Here is a 21966-nt window from a genome sequence, read left to right on the forward strand (position 1 = left end):
TGAGTATAGCAGCTTTTCTACAGGGTGTCCCAGCTATCATGCACTAAGTTTTTTCTTTAAGAAAAAGCAAAGCCTTTTAGGTTTTAGAGCACATTTGAAAACACCAATTTCAATTGTTTGCAGCAATCGTTTGCATGGCTCTTGTTTCTACATTCGAAAGAGACCCTGTGAAGCACAAAAAAAAGACCTGATGCTGCTTCTTGCTTGCTTGTCACTGCAGTGGCGCTCTCAAGCATGCTGCAAGGCAATTAACGCATTCTATGCCTAGCCCTGCGGTTGCATTGCTTTGACGTGTCATTTGATATGTCTGTAACATTTCTGTTAGCGGTAAGGCTCCATGTCTAACACCTTCACAATTTGTGACAGTGGTAAGCCAAAATGCCAAGGCCAAGTTATAAAAAATTGCAGCTCCAGCTATTAACCCTTTCACCCCCGATCTCGAGCTGTACTCATCATGGGAGATTGTACCAATATTGCCAGTGACGAGTGTGGTTACTGGAGATATTACTGGCTTGTGTACTGGAAGTTTCGTGCAGGGTGAATGTAGCACAAGGTTTTACACTACAAATCACGGGAGGAACCTCTCATGGTAATACAGTCTAATTGACGAAGATCTGAGCTGCTCTGAAAAATAAAATAATGAATGTATGAGCAAAGTGTACGGCAAATAATTTGTGCAATCATAGTAAATGCACCAAAAAATGCATCCCCAATAAGTGCTTCTCTGATATAGCTTCTTCTCCTTTTTCTTGTCTTTGTGTAGCATTCTTTGCACTGCTGTGCTTCAAGGACATTAGTCTTAAACTGTTGATTCCTACCACATCATCGTTGTTTTCTTGGTGGTTAAAGAAAAGAAAAACTCTTTTAATGTTACATTGCATGTGGGTTCTACCTTTTACATTTTCTGTATGCATGATGAGCTGAACCATTTACTTGCTGAAAATACATATGACCAGCTCAATCCAAACTGAATAGCTGGCGTGTCAGTGTGATATCATGGATTTACATGCATTTTTGCATCTCTGGGCTGTTTTTATGCAGCAAGAATGACCAAAGCTTGCTGTGTTATGTCCTTGGCTCCTTTATTATGCAATGTTATCATTATTTATTAATGAGCAACGAAGTACTCCTAAGCATGTGCAATCAAAGCCCGTGAGGAGCGTGTGGAAACTTCCAAGATGGTATCAGCACACGTCTTTCATGGTTGAGCCTTTTCTTGCTTACCAAGCCTCCGCTCATGGTAAAACTGGCCTTTTTTTTTGTTCTCTAGAAGCACGATTTACCCATCCAGCATAACCTGATAGCATTCAGTTTACGACTGAAAAGGAGGCCTAACCAGCTTGTTCCATGTGCGGTTAGCAGGCAGGCTTTCAAACAATCAGTGGCATATTTTACTCTTGCACACTGTTCTACAAAAATGATGCTCTTTTGTACTTGCTTCTTTGCTGTGGCTCAGTGACTATGGCATTCTCCTGTTAAGTGCAAGGTCACAAGTTTAATTCCCAGCTGCAGTAGCTGCATTTTTATAAAGCCGAATTGCAGAAACGCTTGTGTACTTGGGCTAAAGAACCTCGGGTGGTCGAGGTAATTCCGTAGCTTTCCATTACGGTGTTCCTTATGGCCAGTGTTGCTTCAGGATGTTGAACCCCATGAATGAATTATTGAATCTTGCATGGGCGCTTGCTTTCCTTGGCACTAAATGTTCTTGCTGCGCTATTGGCAAACGTGAGGGCTTTACTGTGGTTCTGCCGTGCCCACTTTTCCTGTGCATTTTTACTCACACGTACTGCCTTTCATTCTTTTAGGGCCGACGACTTCAATGACCCATACCATCTAGAGGGCACGTCAACGTTGAACACAATCGACGCCGTGGACCTGGGCGCCATTCCCATGGACACGCCGAGCCGCAACTACTCGAGCGACCAGTACCGCATCAACGAATGGTACCACCACTGGCTGCCAGATCTGACCAAACGCCAGGACTCCAAGACGACGTACACCATTCAGATCACCCACTTCAATGGCACCAACGAGACCTTTGTGTGGCACGGACCTCCGGGTGAGTCTAGCCTCCTTTTGTTTCCTGAAAACAAGCAGCCAGCGACTTCCACCGCTATGTTCGGAGGTGCATAAAAAAACACGTTTTGGTTCTGGTCTGACCTGGCACTACGTACAGCAACTACAGTCAAACCCAAATAATAGTGGAACTGGGTACAGCGTATTATACTCTACGTTGAACATGCGAAAGGTATTCATGCGCGCTAAAATCTCCCTTGAAACTGGGCATTGGATATGCAGTAAACCCTCGTTAACTCGAGCTCAGACATCTAGAAATGTCGGTCAAGTTTCATTTACTTCCAGTCGTGGTTTCAACCCATCTGTTTTTCACCTCTCATCTCCAAAAGTTCTTGTGCCGCACTCCGGATATCTCAAAATCTTGAGTTCGAAAATACCAAGAAAAAGGCAATGGTGCAGCGTAGATAGAGTCGCTTGCACTTGCCTTTTTACACGGTGGCTGCTCACTAGCTAAACCAGACGTCCCCGCTTATCTTTTCCCCCTTCTTTCTATCTTATCACCGCTCGCGCGCACTTGTTCGGCTGCTCGCTGTCAATTTGTTCTGGCTTCTGCAGCAGCGTTGTGCTGGGAGTCGCTCTTTTCGTTTTTTCCCCTCTCATTTAGGACGCTGTCAGTGACACATCAATGTGGTCATGGTGTGTTAATCGTGACCTTGAACAAGATGATCGGCATTTCTGAGCAGGCGCAATCAGCCCTGCTCTAACGAGAAGCTAGCATGCGAGCCCGCAGCGTTTCAGCAAAATTGCAGCTTGTTAAGGGCACTAGCTTTGTGTTGACGCAACGGGGAGAAATGAAAGCTGCGTCACCCGGAGGCTTCTGCTAAAGGCATGACAGTTGTGCACTTCTGTAGTTATGGTTTTTTGAAGGTAAATTATCCGGAATTCATTGCAATGCAGAAAGTAGCAGTGTCAGCTTTGTTAGATGTCTGAAAATGGTTATGGTCGGATGACTGGCTTCGAATATATCATCGAGCTCAATCGACTCGGTGCCAACTATGCTGTCTTGGCACAGTGCCCGTGACGCTATTTCCTGTCGACGTCGCCGGGGCTGAAGCAAGCGAAAGTAACCGAAAATATTACTAGCAGTATTTCGGAAAGGATCCATGGGGTCCATGCGTGGCCAGAGGGCTTCTATTTTCGTGATTTCACTTATGCCAAAACTCCACTTATCTCAAAACTTGTTACCCGCCGTGGTTGCTCAGTGGCTATGGTGTTGGGCTGCTGAGCACGAGGTCACGGGATCGAATCCCGGCCACAGCGGCCGCATTTCGATGGGGGCGAAATGCGAAAACACCCGCAGTACTTAGATTTAGGTGCACGTTAAAGAACCCCAGGTGGTCCAAATTTCCGGAGTCCCTCACTACGGCGTGCCTCATAATCAGAACTGGTTTTGGCACGTAAAACCCCATAATTTAATTAATTTTCAAAACTTGTTACAGTTTTTGCAGCTTCGAGTTAACGGGGCTTACTGTATTGAACTCTGCACGCCTACAACCTGCTCCATATAACCGCCCGCAACAGCATCTCTTGTTCCATGTATGCTTTCTGCTCATCTTTTTTTTTAATCAAGCATCTCAGAGTGCTTGACAGCATCTTACTCACATTTGCTGCTGCAGGAATCAGGTCGCCATAGGACATTTCGGCAATGTCATGCAGCTTTGTTCTTTGGTGTATGAGTTCATCATAAAAGTTGATTATGTCCAGGTTTGGATCTATTGAACTATCTTTAACACACAACAGAGTTTGTTATGAATGGGTTTGACTGTACAGTGAGGAAAAAGAAAGAAAGGATGTCGATCGGCCGCATGTTAGCCACAGACACCACGCATACCAGTTAGACGGCCCTCGGCTTCGGACGGCTCCTGTGGCAGCGACACGCACGAGTGTAACCCGATACTGCAAGCATCCGGTCCCTGCCACTGCTGGGGCATTGGCCAGTGGCTTTCTTTCACTCCTGGGGGAAGGGGGAGTCTTTCTCTTCTGAAATAAACCGTGTGCTTACAAACCTCGGTCAGTGAAGACATTTTCCTTCCTTCCAACGGAGCGAATATACTACAGTAGTAAAGCAAGTAGCTGTTTTATGCATCACTCTATTTCATTGCTTCGGCTTCCACACTCATCTTCCATTTGTTTTTTTATGGCTTATGACTCCTCCTTTTTGGCCTCTGCTCATTGTAAGACTAATTTGGTATTCAACAAGTGCACTTTAGCAAACTTGTTTGTAGGGGCGCTATAGGAAAATATTAAGTCGAGCTAAAGTGACAGACTCTAGGAGTTTATCACCATTTTTTGTGTGTTGATTTGTTGCCTAGAAAATGGCTGCCGAAGATACTGCTAATGCTCCTCAATTTGAACTGGCAGGCAGCTCTGTTTGGTTTCAGGATACTGGATGTGGTCACTTGAGCCTCTGCACTGGAGCGGTCGAGCGCAAGGTTGCTGCCTCTGCAATTGTAGAGAGAGAAAGTGATGCGGTTGTCTCTTCTCTGTGAATCAGAAGTGCTGTCATAACATATGAAAGTTACTGTGGTCCGCAACAGGTGGCACCACTCTGGTTTTCCGTTTTCGTCATTTTCTCTCTTACAAAAGCTATGTTTTTGTTATGATTGACAAATAACAAATTTGTGATTAGAGAAGCCTAATCTTTCAATCTAGCTCAACTTAACCCTTTGAAGGTTTTTGCCGTATCTGTACGGCGGCGGTTTTCTGTTCCGCAATGTCTTTGCCGTACGGGTACGGTTTCGATCCTCCGTTTGAAATTTCGCGCCATAATGACGATGCATGGGGGGGGGGGCTCACCGGGAGGTGCTGCCACCTTTTAGGACTTACAAGAAGCGTTTGACATTTGTGCTACCTTCTTGCGGAGATAAACAGAACTGATTTCTAGTTTCAGCGCATGCGTCGTGCAGACTGCGGCAACACCCCTTTCGCGGTTTCGGTTTCGCCACGTGATCGCAACGGAGGCACGCGAAACGAGATTTTTCTCTTTGTCGGCACTCCCTTGAAGGGGCAGCGGAAGTTGATTTCTACCTTTATTGGCGCTGCTCTTAGCTTGTTTATCACCGTCGCTCACGAGGTATTCTCGCTCTCTGCGGCAACGCGCTTTCGGTTCCGCCGCGTGATCGCAAAGGAGGCGCGCCAAACGTGAGTTTTCTCTCTGTCGGCACTCTCTTGCAGGGGCGGCGGAAGTTGATTTCTATCTTGATTGGCGCTGTCTTAGCTTGTTTATCAGCGCCGATCAGGAGGTATTCTCGCTCTCTGTGGCAACGCGCTTACGCGGTTTCGGTTACGCCGAATGATCGCAACGGAGGCGCGCGAAACGTGAGTTTTCTCTTTGTCGGCACTCTCTTGCAGATGCGGCGGAAGCTGATTTCTACCTTGATTGGCGCTGCTCTTTGATTGGCGGTACCTTGATTGGCGCGATAAGGCGCTGTGCGTAGAACCGTGTTTCAAGGAATACCACACTCTGAAATATTATTGAACTTTTGGAGTTCTGAGTGATGCCGACATCAAAATACTGTTTCTAATTTTTTTTCACTATTTATTCCCGACTTTATACATATTGTACATTCAATATCCGCAATAAAGTAATTTGACCATCTGGGAAAGTTTTTTTCAAAATAATTCGACCTTCAAAGGGTTAATATTTTTCTTTAGTGTCCCTTTAAGATAGTTTTTGTCTTTGGTGTTCCTTAAGAAGGGGGCGAGGTGCTTAATGACGTTATTATTTTTTAAGCAATTTCATTGAAATTTGCACAGTTAATGTACTTTTACCAGCAGATTTAGAAAATGCATTTACATATGTTTTTCCTATGATAAATCATTTTTAACAATATCCAAAACAGTATCTTCTTTGTTTATGGACCTAATTGGCGAATTAACAGCAACTTGCATTGTAAAGTACAGCACACGCAATCTATTCCGAATGTTCATAGTGGGATGTAAGCTATAAGTGGTTGTTTTAGGCCATCTTGAAGCGAAGTTATAAGGTGTCAAACCTCGTCATAAGAAATGCCCACCTTGATACTAAAATGTGTGTGCCATTATGTCCCATACGCCATGAAACAGATAAATGAAGATGCTTATTGCAATAGGGTTGTCGGAGATAGCTGTGAATGCGGTGTCGGTGTGCAACAACCTGGGAGGAGATTTGCTGGTAACGGAATATAAAACTTCGTACACACCAACGTTTTGACGAGAGACGGGCGGGTGAATGCTGCGGGGAAGCTGCTGTGTTGGCCGGCTACTGTTCTCGATTATGCGCACTTCGCGCCTTCTCTTGTTTACATGGAATATAACCGCTGGAAAACTTATCATACTATTGCCGTTTGTCAGTGTGTACTGAATGTTGGCGCCGAAAGATTGTGTTTTCCGGGAACGCTTGAACCGATAAAAGAATCGTAACTGTATTGGGTCATTCTTTGTGTTCTCAATCCCAAGCGTTGGCACCAGGAAATCATATATAACGAATTGTATCAACGAGATACTGCTGTACCAGTTATACTTTCCATGCTAATTTGAAGGTAATTTGTGCTGACTGAAATCGAAACACGCCGTCATGTCAGTGGTTCCATGTACCGGTCATCACGGCTTGGCAGCAGTGGAACTTTCTCGCATCTAGGAAGTTTTCTTTACCTCTACAAGTTTTCCCTAGATGTGAAAATGTTCTCATAAACAATGTTTAATATCCCTAGATCTAGGTACCTTTTTCTAGGGTTGGCAGCGCTGTACTGTACTGCTTACTATTGCCATCTGGTTATAGATTCGTGTACAAACGCATGTTCTTTGGGTTGCTACATGTTGTGCCCATCTACTGCATGCACGTTGCAATGACTTCGTTGTACTTTTCGGTGGGATGTGCATCAAGATTTCGTTTTTGGCAGGCATGAATTTGGTGACCTCTTGCTGAACCTTTCTTTTCATCTCCTACATTTCTCAGAAGTGAACATACAAGCAGGACAGGCGGGAAGCATGCAGTTGGGCTGAGGTACTAGTAGGCAAGTTGTGTGCAGTGAAATAGAGCCAGTGCTTCATGAATATCACTGCATGTGATTGACTGAGTGTGACTAGCCAATGATACTGCTAGGGCCATTTACATAGGTTACATAGCGACTACATCAATGATTGAAGCCAATTTTCTGCGGGTCATTCTAAGTGCCACGTTTAATTCAAGCAACCATGTGCTCCCCCATGCAGATCCGTCAGACAATCCGGGACCCGTCAAGTGGTCTCGACCCTACTTCGACTGCGAGCGATCCAACAAGTGGGTCTACGGTGCCACGTCCCCGATACCTGACATCTACCCTCGTCACACGCAGTGGCGTCACATCGAGATCCCCAAGTAAGCCTTCTTGCATGATTGCTGTTGCAGGGTTGAAAAGGGTGTACAGTGAGTGAACTCTGGCATGGCTAGCAGTCGATCACATCCTGTGGTTGTGTGCATGTAAGCGTGTGGCACAAGCCAACTACAGTGGGCCGTGCTGTTAACAACGGGAACAACAATACAAGTGTTCTGTTGAATGGATTGCGCAAATCTGCGGGTTCTTAAGCAAATGGTTTTTCGAAAATACAAGTAGTTGTTAGAAAGCGCTCGTCCTTGTGTTGCTCCTTTTCTTCGTCCTTGTTTGTTTGCGCACAAAAAGTTCTTTAGAAATGAATCTGTTCCAACTAGGCCGACTCGCAGTTATGTTTCAACAATACAAGAATGAAAGCAAACAAAAAGAGTCCATTATGCTCCATTCCCTCCCCCACCCTTCTTTGTGCAGAGTTGTGTTCTCATTACTTGCAGACATACGCATCCTGTTATTGACAGCTTGGCTTTCCAGCATTGTCCCGTGTGGCTCAACTCATCGCTTTATGAAGCGTGGAACAGGAGAAGCGAAATCCTAAATCAGTTCCCAGAGCATGGTTTAGAATATAACTCGAGGAGCTTTGTCGTGCTGGCACTTCTGGCAGAACACAATGGGGTGTGGCCATTGCTAACCTCCCAATTTTCCTTCTCTCTGTATCTATGGTTAAAGAACCAACGTTTTAGTCTTGCAAATATGGTGTTACAGTGAAATCCTGATAATTCGAAATCTCTTAATTCGAATTGACAGATGATTGGAGCTGCTCTATTGGTTCTGGCAATGTCTTATGTATTTGAATATAGAAACACTCCCGCGAAATCGAACTACAAAAACGGTGCAACGATTATTTGGAACAACATTTCTTGCTCCCATTGACTACTTTTCAGACAAACCTGAGCCAAAGACAAAGGTTCGATGCATCGCTAGCTACCGTATTGTGGTGTCCTAAGAAAGACGCGTGGGGAGCCGAGACCGAACTGAACCGGAGCAAGCGCAGTAGCCTGCATCCCCCTTTCTCGTTTGGCTTAAAGGGAGCTAGAAAGAGTCCTCTAATGCGCGCTCTCCTGCCTTTGCAGTGCATCTGGGATTGTTGGAACCTCTCTATCCGGGGGGGTACTACCTCATTCTGGTACGCTCTAACTAGCTGGTGAATAAGTTGTTTAATGTCGCTGAGTGATTTTTCGGACCTGCTCGATTATTACAATATCCCAGTGGCACTGCCACGTTCTTCATTTATTTATCCAATCCATAATGGTAAAAAAAAAGTTTTGTATGCCGTAGAGTGTCTCGTTCGATTTTTCAGCTACATCACCTGCACATGATGCTGGAAGAATGGTGGCTATGTAGAAAGCTGGCGCCTTTCAGCCTGTCCCCCTTACTCTCGCTTTTGTTGGCGAGGTGGCTTCCCAGCTTTCTTAGAGTTGCACGGCTGCTGCGAATATATCTATGTTGACTTGGCACCAAACCATAGCTTTAGTCGCCAACATCCATTGAGACAGGGTTGATTAGGCGTAAGAACCAAGGCAGTACAATAACATATGAGCAAAATTCGCTTTTGGTCAGCTTGGTGGCAGGCAGCAAACCGCCGCAAGGATTTCTCCACACATCGCTGATGATGGACGGAGTTTACCGAGGGGCCAAGGTATTTGCCGCTCCCATTCGCCGAATTTACTGGGACGGCATTTAGGAAAGTGGGCAACATAAACAGGAAATCCAGCACATCTGTAGCGACAGTGAGGCAAATAGACAAATAAAAGGAAATGCTGTGGCACCATCTGGAAGGTAGAAATCTAAACACTTTCACAGACCTGTGGCATCTTTCCTTAGGCCTAGTAGTGTCAAAACAAACAGTTTATCTCAGTAATGGCAAAAACATTTCTAATACTTTGTCCTCAGCATGAGATAAGGCTGAGCAAAGTCTTATTTTACCATTTATTTTTGGCTGTTGTGATGGTGAGCAAGTTGCAAGGATGAATTTGGCTCGAAGTTGTGCTGGGCCCTGCCATGTTCTTGTTACCCAATCACAGTAACCGGGGGACGCCATCTCAGTAAACTTGCCGGCTGCTAGTGGCGAATACCAAGAACCTGGTAAACTCCACACTTGCTCATTCATGTCAGTCGGTATTAAACAGTAGGACAGCAACACTTTTGTGCTGAGACACCTCTATTACTGAATGATAGGGGACTTGTGAACCGAAACTGCAGTTGTCACGTGTTCATGCGGTTGCAGTGTAATGCTTAGCTAGTTCTTTTGGGAATTGTGCTTGGTCTTGGTCACAGTTGTAATCGGAAGTCATGTGCACACCCAGGTATGTGGCGGTGGCTGTCCTAGAGCTGGATTTTGAGCGTCTGGACATCAACCAGTGCCCCATCGGGAGCGGCAATCCCCGGCCCAACTACTTTGCTGGGACATCCCGCTGCAAGAATGACACCACTGAGGTTGGTTGGCATTCATGTGGTGCACCACTTCTTGTGATAACACGTCAAGAGGGTTTAGCGCAACAATCACTGTAATGAACATGTCATGCGGCTCGGTGTTGCTAGTCACAAAATTTTCCTCTTTATTTGAGTAAACTTTGTGAGGGAACAGACATGTTGGATGTGGCCACACCATGTCCTATTTGTTAGATATTTGAAGGGCATCTCAAAGGCCTGCTTCCACTGGTCCTATGGAACACCAGGATGACCATGTAAAGTCAGGAAAGGCGGCGGAAATTGTTACCCAGGCAGGCTTATTGTGTTGACCTAACAGGGAATTCACAAGCAATCTTGCATAGGTCGGACGAATCCTCATTGCCAAAATGTTGTACTTGGCAGTTCACAGGGAATGGCACAAACATGCATGACAATGAGCATCATCTTCTTTATTGCCCGCCTCAATGCCTTCACTCACGCGTGTGTCACTCGTGTTGCCGGACTGGCTCTTCGTCGTCTTGAATGTATGACACCGCTTCCTCGCAGTGTGAACCAGTCCACGGCTACGGCTTCCGGCGTGGTGGCTACCAGTGTCGGTGCCGGCCTGGCTACCGGCGTCCCCGGATTGTGCGCAACCCATACCACGGCGAGCTCATTGAGCGTGCCACCGAGCACGACTACCGCACAGGCTTCAACTGCGAGAAGATTGGCTGTGAGCAGTGTTGTCGTGTCATTACTTAGACAGAGTGCGTACAATTGAGGATTTTCAGCACACCACCAACTTGCTTTTCGAGTGAGAGTTTGGGGCCACGTGGTGTGAACGAGATGTGATGAAGTAGCCGAAACGGTGCAGTTGCTGAGACACATTGAAGTACATAGGGGAGAGGTGGATAATGGTACAGGGTTTTTAAGAAGGGAAGCATTTAAGGTGACATCCATGAAAAAAATGGGTAGAACTGTGTTAGTAAATTAATATTCTATTATACCAATAAAATCAACTTTTACTGTGACAGAAGGCTTGATAAGCCAGAAAACACGCAAGAATGAATGATGATGGGGGGGGGGGGGGGGGCGCTGCTGCATTGAAGTTTCAAAAGAGGTCACTGGGACAAAATCTTGGTTTTTGACGGCGTCTAATCGTGGGGGCCTAGTTAATCTTTTATGAGTAAATATGGACGGCATTGTATTCTAAATGAACCAGAGACTGAACATAGCAAATTTTCGGAACATTTACTGTGCCAAAATGGTCTGAATGTGAGATATTATGATTATAAAACTCTTGATGTCTCACTGACATACTGGTGCTGTGGTATTGGCATGAAATTAAAAAAAATTAATGTTGAAAATTCACTTTGTCTTCTGGTAATCAACCTCTTGTGAAATCAACTAAAAAATTTTGAAAGTGTACTTTTGTCAGTCTAAACGACTTTGATCTTTTTCTTTGCTGAACCTTTGAGATGTGTCTTCAAAAAGTAAATTGCTTGGTGCAATACTTGACTCATAATCGGTGTGAATCTGTTGCTTTTCTCATTGAGCGATTGGAACAAAATCAACTCCTTTCTGTGCGCAGATTTGATGGTGCAGACGCAGAATCTGCTCCGCATAGCAGAGGAGGACCGCCTCCGCTTCATCGGCATGCAGGCCAACCACATGGCCATCCTCAACATCAGCAGCGGTGGCAACAAGGACCCACACCTCGTCTTCACCCTCATGAAGGCGGTGAGTCGGCTTGATGTTCGGTTAAGGTGGGCCAAATGCGCTCTTTATTTCAATCTTAGCTGGGAACCTCGTAATAAGCAGTTGCTTGGTGTAAGGTATTAAGTGTTTATTTACTGAAAAACACGCTGGAGTCTTGAAGCAGCAACACAGCTGTTGATGCCCAGCTTGATCTCTGCTCTTGCTTCCTCTTTGTCTTCACTACACACGACTTTGGTCACACTTGTGTATGCCACACAAATAGGAAAGGACTTGAGAAAAGTAGTCGTGAGAAAAATTACACCGCATTTATCTTACTGGACAAGAGGACAGCTACACCAAATGTTATGGAACAGGACGAGACACACTAAACTAGAAGGATTATGGTGGGCATGGGAGTTCGCAAAACAGTTCAACACCTCTCGCTGTACAGTGGCCAGCAGATCGGACGTAGACGGGCTGTTGGGGAGTGAGGCGACGAGAGGAGACATCAAAAAGCAGATTATGCCCCGACGGTTGGCACTAGGACGAAGGTGGTGCTGGACAGTTCAGAAGCAACCGTGCAGTGGTCAGCCTGCATTCGAGCTGCAGTGCATGAAGCAGGAGTAGTCAGCCCACCCAGTGGACCGCTTGCGCGCAAACTGCAGTGCTCGGTGAAAATTTGGTCATAAGTCAGGCCACTATCACTGTCGAGGGCCGAACAGCTGACCCAAACAGCTGACCGGTGAGATGGCTTGCCTGTGAGCTGCGCTTGCAGCTCGTGGCAAGATGGCTGCACAGCATTCCAGGACAAGCTGTACTCGTGCTGGTGAAACGCCTTGGTCAGCCGGCAGCTCGACGGACAGCCACACTCCCTGGAGCCTAGATTGCCAACGTCCGACACTTTGACCTACTGGCTTCCATCTGCCGCTGTGTGACCGCGTGTCCCGCCACCAAGCATTTCATCGCGTGCTCCCCATGTCTGGCTCAGTTGTTGCGCACCAAATATCTGGGCCAACACGAGGCCTCCTCTTATTTGACGGCCTCACACGCACACTTGGTCCAATTGTGAATGAACCGTTGCAACACTTCGTTGTTATTGGTCTCATCTTTTTCTTTCACTCGGGACACCAGGATTCACGGACAAACTGCAAATTATCACTGCTGAGTAGGGATGGAGAAAGCTGCCATGCGGTCACTTGTGTGTGTTTACTAGAGGCCTGCATTGTGATAGTTAACACAGTTCTTTGTTGTCCGAGTTCCTGAAAAAGAATGTAAGAACAACTGAATTGCGCTTGGATCTGCTTGTGTGTGTGCCTTCTGCAAGTGAGCTACTTTGAGCACTTTTCTGGTACTTACATATGGAATACATGCGTTTACTTTTGAGCCTTTTACCATTCTTTTTTGTGCTTGTTCATTCAGAGTATCAAACATATCATATGATCGCAAGTTTAAGACTTAGAGATTGACTCCAACCAAATAAGGAAATTTACTAGCCCGACGTTTCGGAAGCAATTCAGCTCCTTCTTCAGGGGGTATTCTTCGGAGGTAGCGGTGTGCCGCTTTTAAAAGGTCCGTCGTAACAAAGGAGAGGAAGGGGGAGAGAGCATAAGGTGCGCGGAGACACTTGGCAGGGCACCTGCTCTAGACAGACGGCCAACATCGGTTAAGGGCATTCTTCCTTCTTTGTATGTTCATGGCCTTGCAGGTGCGACGAAGGGAAGAAAGGACCCCCCGCTCTAGGTCAGCAACACCAAAACAACTCGTCCCCCCCCCCCCCCCCAGTCTCTCGTCAACGCATTCCTGTGACTAAAGGGCGCCCAGCATCGGTCAACCCAGCCGACCAGCGACGCCGAAGCCCCCCACCCCACCCCCACCACCTATTTTGTCTGTCTAGAGCAGGTGCCCTGCCAAGTGTCTCCGCACCTTACGCTCTCTCCCCCTTCCTCTCCTTTGTTACGACGGACCTTTTAAAAGCGGCACACCGCCACCTCCGAAGAATACCCCGTGAAGAAGGAGCTGAATTGGTTCCGAAACATCGGGCTAGTAAATTTCCTTATTCGGTTGGAGTCAATCTCTAAGTCTTAATCAATTTTCCCAACCAGACAAGTAATTCTGTCGAAATGTTTAGCTTCAAGATCGCAAGTTTGGCTGTGTATCGAACGTTCGTGCCAAAATATAGTCTTTTCCAGGAATGTATGATCCAGAAAGAAAGAAGCGCAATTGTATTGGGTCATTTCTTGTGTTCTAGATCGTGAACATTGGCTCCAGGAAATTGTACACAATGGGATCGTATCGAGTTTCTACTGAACTCCTCTGTATACTGTACAGATGCGTACAGTCGACGTCCGATTTCCCGGACGCCCGAAATTCCGGACATGCCTGATTTCCCGGACTCATCTGTGGCACCGTCAAGTTCCCCATAGAGTCAATGTATTAAAAAGTCCGAAATTCCGGACGCTTATAGCCTTCGCCATCCGATTTCCCGGACTTTTTACTGTTAACCGCCGACCCAAAGTCACCACCGACGCCGCCATTTTGGTTGTTTTCTTATCCTCGAACCCACCATACTCGCATCGCAGGTGTGGCCAGCAGCACCGCCGCACCGCGCCGCGGCTGCCGTAACCTCGAAACCGCACGTGTCAATTCGTTGCCAACCGTAGCTTAGCCACAGAACACCCATACAAACTTGCTTAGCCAAGCCAAACCTCACTGTGTTCGTTCACGTGTTGTTTTGTCAGCTCTGCCAGCTCTGCGGTCGTGTCTGCGGTTGATCGTTTGCTGCTGCGCGCTATCTTCAGTGATCACGTTTCCCGACCTTCAGCATCCACCGAGTTCCTAGCTGTTTCGTGCTGCGCTTTTCGTCGAGCGGATTCGCCGTTTACAGCGATGGCACTGACTGCTCCTTCGTCTTCGTCCGCGCCTTTGAACGAACTGCCATCCGCGAACTGCCCTCCGTGGACGAACTGACGAAGTGACGAACTGCCATCCGCGGACGTTGCCTTCGACGATCTGCGCGCTGCCGGCGTGTCGATTCCAGCCGGGATAGCCTTTGAGGGCTTCGCCGACGCTGACAAAGACCTCGAGCTATGTGCGGAGTTGACCGATGACGAAATCATTCGTCAAGTTACGGAGGATTCCGAAGACTCCGACACCGAGAACGAAGAGCCAGCTCCTACACAGCCAACGAGCTCGGAGTTGACGCGAGCACTGATGACACGTCATCAGGTGTACAGCCGGCAACCTGACGTGACTGAAATTGAGGCAGACATGATCGCGGGCAAGCGGATCCGTGCATAAGAAAATAAGCGACTTCTGTTGCGCCCATAGTGCCTGACCTATGAAGGTAAGCGGCAGGCCACGTCTTATTTATATTTTTTTTTTATAAACGGCTCTTTTCAGACGGCCACACTAAAGCGTGCATTGGCTGATAGCAATGGCAGAATCTTGTATCTCCGGCCGTGACCCTCTCCCGTCAGCGAAAATACCTACCAAAAAGGTGCGTTTTCACGTGCATATCGTTTTTTCCGGACTGCCCGATTTTCCGGACGTTTTCGCGGTCCCTTGAGGGTCCGGGAAATCGGACGTCGACTGTATATGTATGGTTTAGTATCTGTATTGGGCCTGTGCCAATTAGATGCTGTTGTTGTCTTTCCCTTTGTTTTGCTCCATGCATTGTGCTAATTGTTTTTTTTTTTGTTAATTACGTTTTTTTTTGCTGCTTTGTACATCATTCAGTTTGTACTGTAGTGCACCACACTAAAAGGGCCATACTCTGTCTGTGGTCAAATCTTCAATAAAATAAAATAAAGCAAAATAAAAATAAAATATTCTATAATTTTTGTAATATGAATAAAGTCTCATCTCTCTCTGTGTCTTTAAAAAAAAAAAAAAAAAACTGCAACTTGTGCATTTGAATGGATGTAGCTATGCGAATTTCTTGCAGTGTTCTAGCCTGATTGGGAAGTCAGTATGCAGAGCGTCATTTTCTGAGTGAGAGATGCAGATGTATTGACGGCGCTGGCACTCATGAGTGCCAGTGCTGTTTTTAGGTTAAACTGAATCTAACTGAAACTGAATACTAAGTTAATCTGAATTGTTAACGTTAGGTTAATTAATTATTAAGGTAATCTGAATTGGTAAATTATAGTTCTACAAAAACAACACAACAGAATCGGTCAGTCTGACCGTGTGTAAAGTATTCATAAACCATACAAAAATGCGAAAGCATTCTAAAGGATCCAATGAATTGACTGAGTGAGCTTTTGATAACGTTTTCTCCACAGAAGCAGCCTAAACGTGCAAAAATTGTTTGAAGTCTCTTAAGTTGTTTTGATATAAAATTAAGACGGGGTAAATCTGCCCTTCACATTCTCAGCTAGTAAACATCTGGCAGTGAAGCCATATGAGTAAATATAAATAAAGTCTTGAAGATTACTTTGTAAGGCTAGGGAAGTGGTGCCATTGAACCAGATAGTGTTTATGGGGCAGCAGTGCGTGTGAGTAGGACAGTGGAACATGGGGCTAGTCATCTTGGGAGGCAATAGAGAATGGTTGTGGGTGAAGCACATGTGATGCCAGTTAGTGTCCCTGTAAGCATGATGAACAATCTTGAAAAACAAAGGCGTTTCGGGTGCGCAGGTGACGGCATCCAACTGCTGCCGAAATCGGGCGGCAACGCCCCGAGCTGCTGCGTCTACCGGGTGATGTGGCGCACGGTCGCGAGTGGCATCTGGAAAATGAGGCACGCTCGGCGGTGCGGCTGGCAAACTTCCTCTCGGGGTTCCTGCAGACCGTTGACCCCAAGGACCTGTTCGCCGAGTTCCGAGTGCCCGACCGCTCGCTCACACAGGACCAGATCATTGGTGAGTGTGGTGCCAACGCTGCTTGCTTTTTTGTAGTTGCATGCTATGGCTTGGTGACCTAGGGGCATCAGCATCAACGAAGAGGACCAGAACAATGTAAATAGCCACTGTTCAAGGACTTGTGCACATTAAAGATTGGAGATGCAATGACATGCTGTGGGTGCGGTTGCTTTCTCATAATGCTTCCAATAGTCTCAACTCATAGGCGCAGCAGTGCTTAGGATCTGGCATTAATTGTTGCCCTTTGTTATATCATCTATTTGCCTTTACACAGCAACCTTTGCCCTCGGAAGCTGTGTTCATTTCCTTCTCTTTAGTCGTAGCCATTCTGTCCCAATCTTGGAAAAATTCCTTTTTAATTCCTACTGGGATAATATGTGGAAACATTTCATTCAGAGCACTTTGTTGCAAGTGGCAGTTTTAAACGTAACATTGTTGACACCTTGAAACAGTAGACTGAGAACACTTTTGTTAGCGGGAAAATGGATATTATTGTAGGTCAAAAGTGGCACTGTAATTGTGAAACTATAGTACTAGGTGGTACCATGACGTAACTGGTTCTTTCAGAGTGCTTAGAAAGGCTTGTAAGATGGCGACTAAGCTTTACTGAGAGCACAGGTGAACTTGAAGGGTGATTACTGAAGCTCAATTTTGCTGTTGATCTGCTTCATGTTGTAATACAGCAAATTCTACGGCACCTAGAAATGGCCAGGAGCGAAGCAATTGTCACTTGCAGCCAACATGCTTCTTCTTAAAATGGCCACTTGAATATGTTTTAGTCATTACAGACGACGACCGATTTTCCGGACGCCTATTTTTGGGACATACCCGATAATTCGAACGCCTTCGCAGCACTGCCACATACCCCGTAGAGTCAATGTGTAAGAATGTCTGAAATTTTGGATGCAAAAAGCCTTTGCCATCCGATTTTCTTGGCTTTTCGCCATGACCGCAGGTCCGAAACTGCATTATTTGAAGCCACCGCTGCCGCCATTTCGATTATCTCGCCGCCTCAAACTGGCGCTCACGCACGTAGCCACCACCGCGGCAACATTAGGGCTAACTGCTCCGACGTTCGCTACGAAGCTTCTTGCTGTTCGGTGCCATGTTTTTCATTGAAGCAATTCGTCGCTGTTAGCAATGGCGCCGACTCCGCCTTTGTAATCATCGCCAATGGCTTCGAATCTCGGAAAGCAAATCGCATTGCATAATGCCGGTTACTTAAAGTCAGTTTTGCCTCAATACAGCAATGTTATGCGGTGAAGCATACACAATGTATTACGATGAAGAATACCAAGGGTGGGAAGGGGTCATTGTCACGGGACATAGCATGTTTCCTTTAATTAGGCACGCGTGCACCCGCCGTCTCCTATCATAGTGCAAGCACCGACACGCCCAATAAGTGTACTGGCAGGCCTGTAGAGCTATTTCGGACGTGCCTGTGGCGATTTGAGCCCATGGGGGCAGTAAAAGGCATGCATTTGTTTTTTCGGACATTTTCGCTGCTCCTAGGGAGTCTGAAAAATCGGACATTGAGTGTACTGATGTTTGCCTTTAGTGTCACTAACCTAAGCTAACCTCCTTTGTAAACCGCACACCAACGCTGCACCAGATGGTACACAAGTGTGCAGTTCGAGCTCTGTTGCTCGCGGGGAACATTTTACCAACTAGCCTTCTATGTGATGCTGTGAGTTTGTTGTGCTCAGCTTCAAACTACGGGCTACAGGTGAGGCCATGTCGCTGGTTGCTGGCAACCAGCGGATCCTGGGCTGCGGTGTGTACTTTGACCGGAAGCAGTTTCCTGGGCGGCCCCTCTATGCGCCTTATGCCTATCGGCGCCATCGCAATGAGCGGCGCTTCTACGTCGACGACATGGCACGCTTCCGCGGTGCTGCCTACCTGCACGAAGGGTTCTTCTCCCAGCTGAAGACCCGCTGGGCGGCCAACCTCGATGACCTGGTCACTTACACCACCAAGATCCGCATCAGGTGTGTGCTCACATGCAGGCATCATTTCACTGTTAGGACTATTCGTCGACTCAGTTGGTGCCTGCTAAAGGGACACGTCTTACGGTAGGAACAGAAATAGTGAATGAAAGAATAGAACTATTTATCAGGTAGATCTAGGCCTAGAAAGCAGGGCAACAATTTGAGTGACCGTGATAGCGGCAAGCTCAGTGAATCCAATAATGCTGCTAGAGTTTATCGAGTTTTTATAAATGCACCACTGTACATTCTTGAGCAGTTGGTGGTGATTGTGGAGATTTGAAAATGTAAAGTACTACAGTCGAACCCACTTATAACAATATTCAAGTGCCACGAAAATTCCATTGTTATATAACCGATAATTGTTATAACCGGGATGCATGAAAAAAAAAATCAAAATAGGGGAGGCCAGTGCCCCTCCCCACCACATTCCTTCATCCGGCTGCTGATTGTGCATACTTTTTGAACTGTTTAACTCTGCTTCCTACATGCTCTGATTGCGTGTAACAAGTTGCGACTGCCGGTGTTCAAGAATGTCACTGCTATAGTAAAACCTCGTTAATTCGGATTTCATGGGACAGAAAGAATGTTCGAATTAACTGAATGTCGAATTACTGAGGGTATCAAGAAAACACGGCAGCGGCGAAGCGGGCGCCCGACGGCCGGAGGAGCGCGTTCGCCCAATAAACAAATGCTTTCTACGTCAACACGCTTTTATTTACGGAATGAATCAGGATCCTGTTTCTGTTTTGCACAAGAGCAGTGCGGAAGCTGCAATTCTCGTCATCTCGTGACCGAATTGTGCTCGTAGCGGCGAAGTCCTCGTGACTTCTTTCACAGCGCAGTGCGCGTCATCTAAGACACGCTATTCGCTACCACGCGCAGCCGCGCGCACATCCCGATTATTTTTTCGCCAGTGTTGCCAGGTCGCCGCTCATCGCGATGTAGACGGTGCTCTTCATCCTTGACAGCTTTGCACTGAGTAAAAACGAAACTACTGTTTGCCGCAACCGCTGTGGACGAAATCACGGCCACTAGTGACGCGATCATGGATGGCGACTACTCAGTCGTCAAGGCATGTGGCCAACGCGGTGCTGTGGTAAGCACAAGAATAAAGGCTTTAAAGGCACGAAGCGTTCCGGTGTTGCTGTCATTTCAGTACGAATTTCACTGATGACTGTGGCGATGCAAACTGTCTCTTAGTTTTGGTAGATGCTAATGCCGTTTTGACTCTATTGCGTCTCACATTTGTGCCTTTGCGGCGCTCCGCCAGCTCAGCGCTATCAGCACAGTTGGCGCGGTCCATTTGGGATTCAGAGAGTGGCACGGTGTAGAGCTATGGGCGCAGTCCATTCCTGTTTGGAGGAGTGAAAGGGCGATGGGAGAGAGGCGCGGGAGGCTGGCGATGTGGAGAAGGATGGAAAACAGCGCTTAGCGGCATGCAGCGGCTCAAATTTCTTTTTATTTTCAAGGAGTTCGCATTCCATTCCCTTTCAGCACGGACCCCCAATACTAGCTACACTTCATCATTGTAGCCGATAGTGCGGCATGGGGGCACTGTAGTAAGCGGATTATTTCACCATAGCAAACATGCAAAAGTTGACGGTGCAGCAGCTTGTCATTGTTATAACCAATACAGTATAGACCACTTATAACGTAACCGTTTATAGTGCAGAACTGGCTACAACGCGGCCTTTTCCGACTCCCGTTTACCCTTCCATAGAACTCCATGTACAGTGGAATCTCGATGATACGAATCTCACGGGGTCACGAAAAATATTCGTATTAGCCGAAATTCGTATCATCGAAACACAATTAAAGCTATCTAAATTATGGCGGGATGAGGGAATCAGATCGCGAAAATCGCGAGAAAATTTCATTTTTGAAAACCACGCGTTTCGATATCTGCAACGCCTAATCTACGCTGCATCAAAATGGTTTGGCTGAAAACGCACTAAAAGTGGCCGAAAGAGATGTATTCGTCAGCGTCCAGGGCGAGAAAACAGCTTTAGATCGCGCAAAATCACCGCAATTCACGAAGACATATCTCGTATTTCCCGCCATCGAGCGCCGCCATCTTGGTATCGTTCGAAAGCTCAAAGCTTCGCCGTTCCGCTTCTCAATTCGTCCGTCATCGCAATCTTGTAATAAACGCGCAAACACAAAAGAAGCGCGGGTCTGCGATAGGCAGTCACTTTGATGAAAGCGGGCCTCCGATTGACTGCCGTGCGTGAAAGGTGTCGATTCCATGGTCTCTCCATTGGTTGCTGCTGTGGCAGGGGCAAGATGGCAACCGCAGTTGTCTGCTTCGTAAACCACGCCGGCGTCTTCGCTTGACACGCAGAATTCGGATTACTGAGAGCTCCCAGGTTAGTGATGGATCGTCGCTCGTAGGAGAAGAAATTTTGGACGAAGCACGCCTTCCGAATACGGATGCTCAAGCCTCCTACGGCAAGAAAAATACGGCGATGAGCGGGAGAAGCGGAGGAGCACCCGACTGAACGTGCCGCGCTACCTTGCACCGTGGATTACGTGCCGCGCTATCTTGCACCGTGTGACTACAGCAGCGAAACCGACAATCGCCCTGTGCCATCGGCACCGATAACGCAGTCGACAGAAGACGCGCCAACGGAGGCTCCCGCGCCTCCGCGTACGGCCGCGCGAATCAGCCGAGATCGTATCTCAGTAGACATAGCTCGCTGCGACTAGGCAAAATGGCGCAAACACAAAGAACGCGGCCTGAAGCACAGCAGCCACTGCGTCCGATGGGTGGCCGCCGAAAAGGAGGAAAAGCACAAAAGCGCCACCGCTTCAAACTCTTCGCGCCTAGTCGCGGCCACCGCGCTGTCCGGCGCCGCGTCCGCGCCTCCGCACCAAAAGAGAAAGGGAGAAAGCACGTGACTGTACGCTGTTCTCTTTCGAGGCCGTCGGTGGGGCGGTGTTTATTCGTATCAACCGATGCGGGTCGAAAATCGATTCGTAACAACCGTTCTCGAGCACGTTGCAAAGTAATGGGGCTCGGCCGGGACCATGGAAAAATTCATATCATCCGGAAATTCGTATTAGCCGTGATCGTATCATCGATATTCCTCTGTATACGCATACCGCTTACAGTGCAGCCGCGTGAGACGAAATACCGGTTATAATGTGGCTTCCGCGGGAAAATCTCGCCGACAAGGGCGGCAGCGAGCACGCTTCTCAACAAGGTGCGCTCACCGATGGGAGAGGAGATCAATGAGGGCGATGCGGAGGAGGAGCACGAGACGTGGAGCAAACGAACGGAAAAAAATGCGCGCGTAGGTTGTCTAGGCGACAGAGAAACCTTTTGCTCGGCTGCTTATCAGCGGTGCATTTTGCACTGAACGCGGCTTCAGTTTCTGTGCACCCGTCGCGATGCGTGTCGTGAAGTGTAGTTATCGCGAGAGTGACGCTGTCAATTTAAGCAGTGTTCCGCAAATTTAGTTTGGAGCTACAGTAAAACCTCGTTAATTCGGACTCGTCCTCTAGTCCCGGCCGGCGTATGCATTATTCAATGCAATCAAACTCTCGTTAATTCGGATTTATTTGGCCGCACATCGGTTAATTCGGACTACTTTCAGAGCTCGG

The 21966-nt window shown here is 47.2% G+C and overlaps 1 protein-coding gene across 1 annotated transcript in view; it reads left to right on the top strand.

Annotated features, from left to right (window-relative positions):
* Positions 1-21966, top strand: part of LOC119461757 (uncharacterized) — a 59766-nt gene that overhangs the window by 7691 nt on the left and 30109 nt on the right. The window contains 8 exon segments of the mRNA XM_037723132.2: positions 1806-2059; positions 7270-7414; positions 9731-9860; positions 10383-10548; positions 11407-11555; positions 16152-16172; positions 16174-16375; positions 18102-18363. Of these exon segments, the coding sequence (XP_037579060.1) occupies positions 1806-2059; positions 7270-7414; positions 9731-9860; positions 10383-10548; positions 11407-11555; positions 16152-16172; positions 16174-16375; positions 18102-18363 (1329 nt within the window).

The sequence above is a fragment of the Dermacentor silvarum genome, chromosome 8 (assembly GCF_013339745.2).
Source record: "Dermacentor silvarum isolate Dsil-2018 chromosome 8, BIME_Dsil_1.4, whole genome shotgun sequence".
NCBI lineage: Eukaryota > Metazoa > Arthropoda > Arachnida > Ixodida > Ixodidae > Dermacentor > Dermacentor silvarum.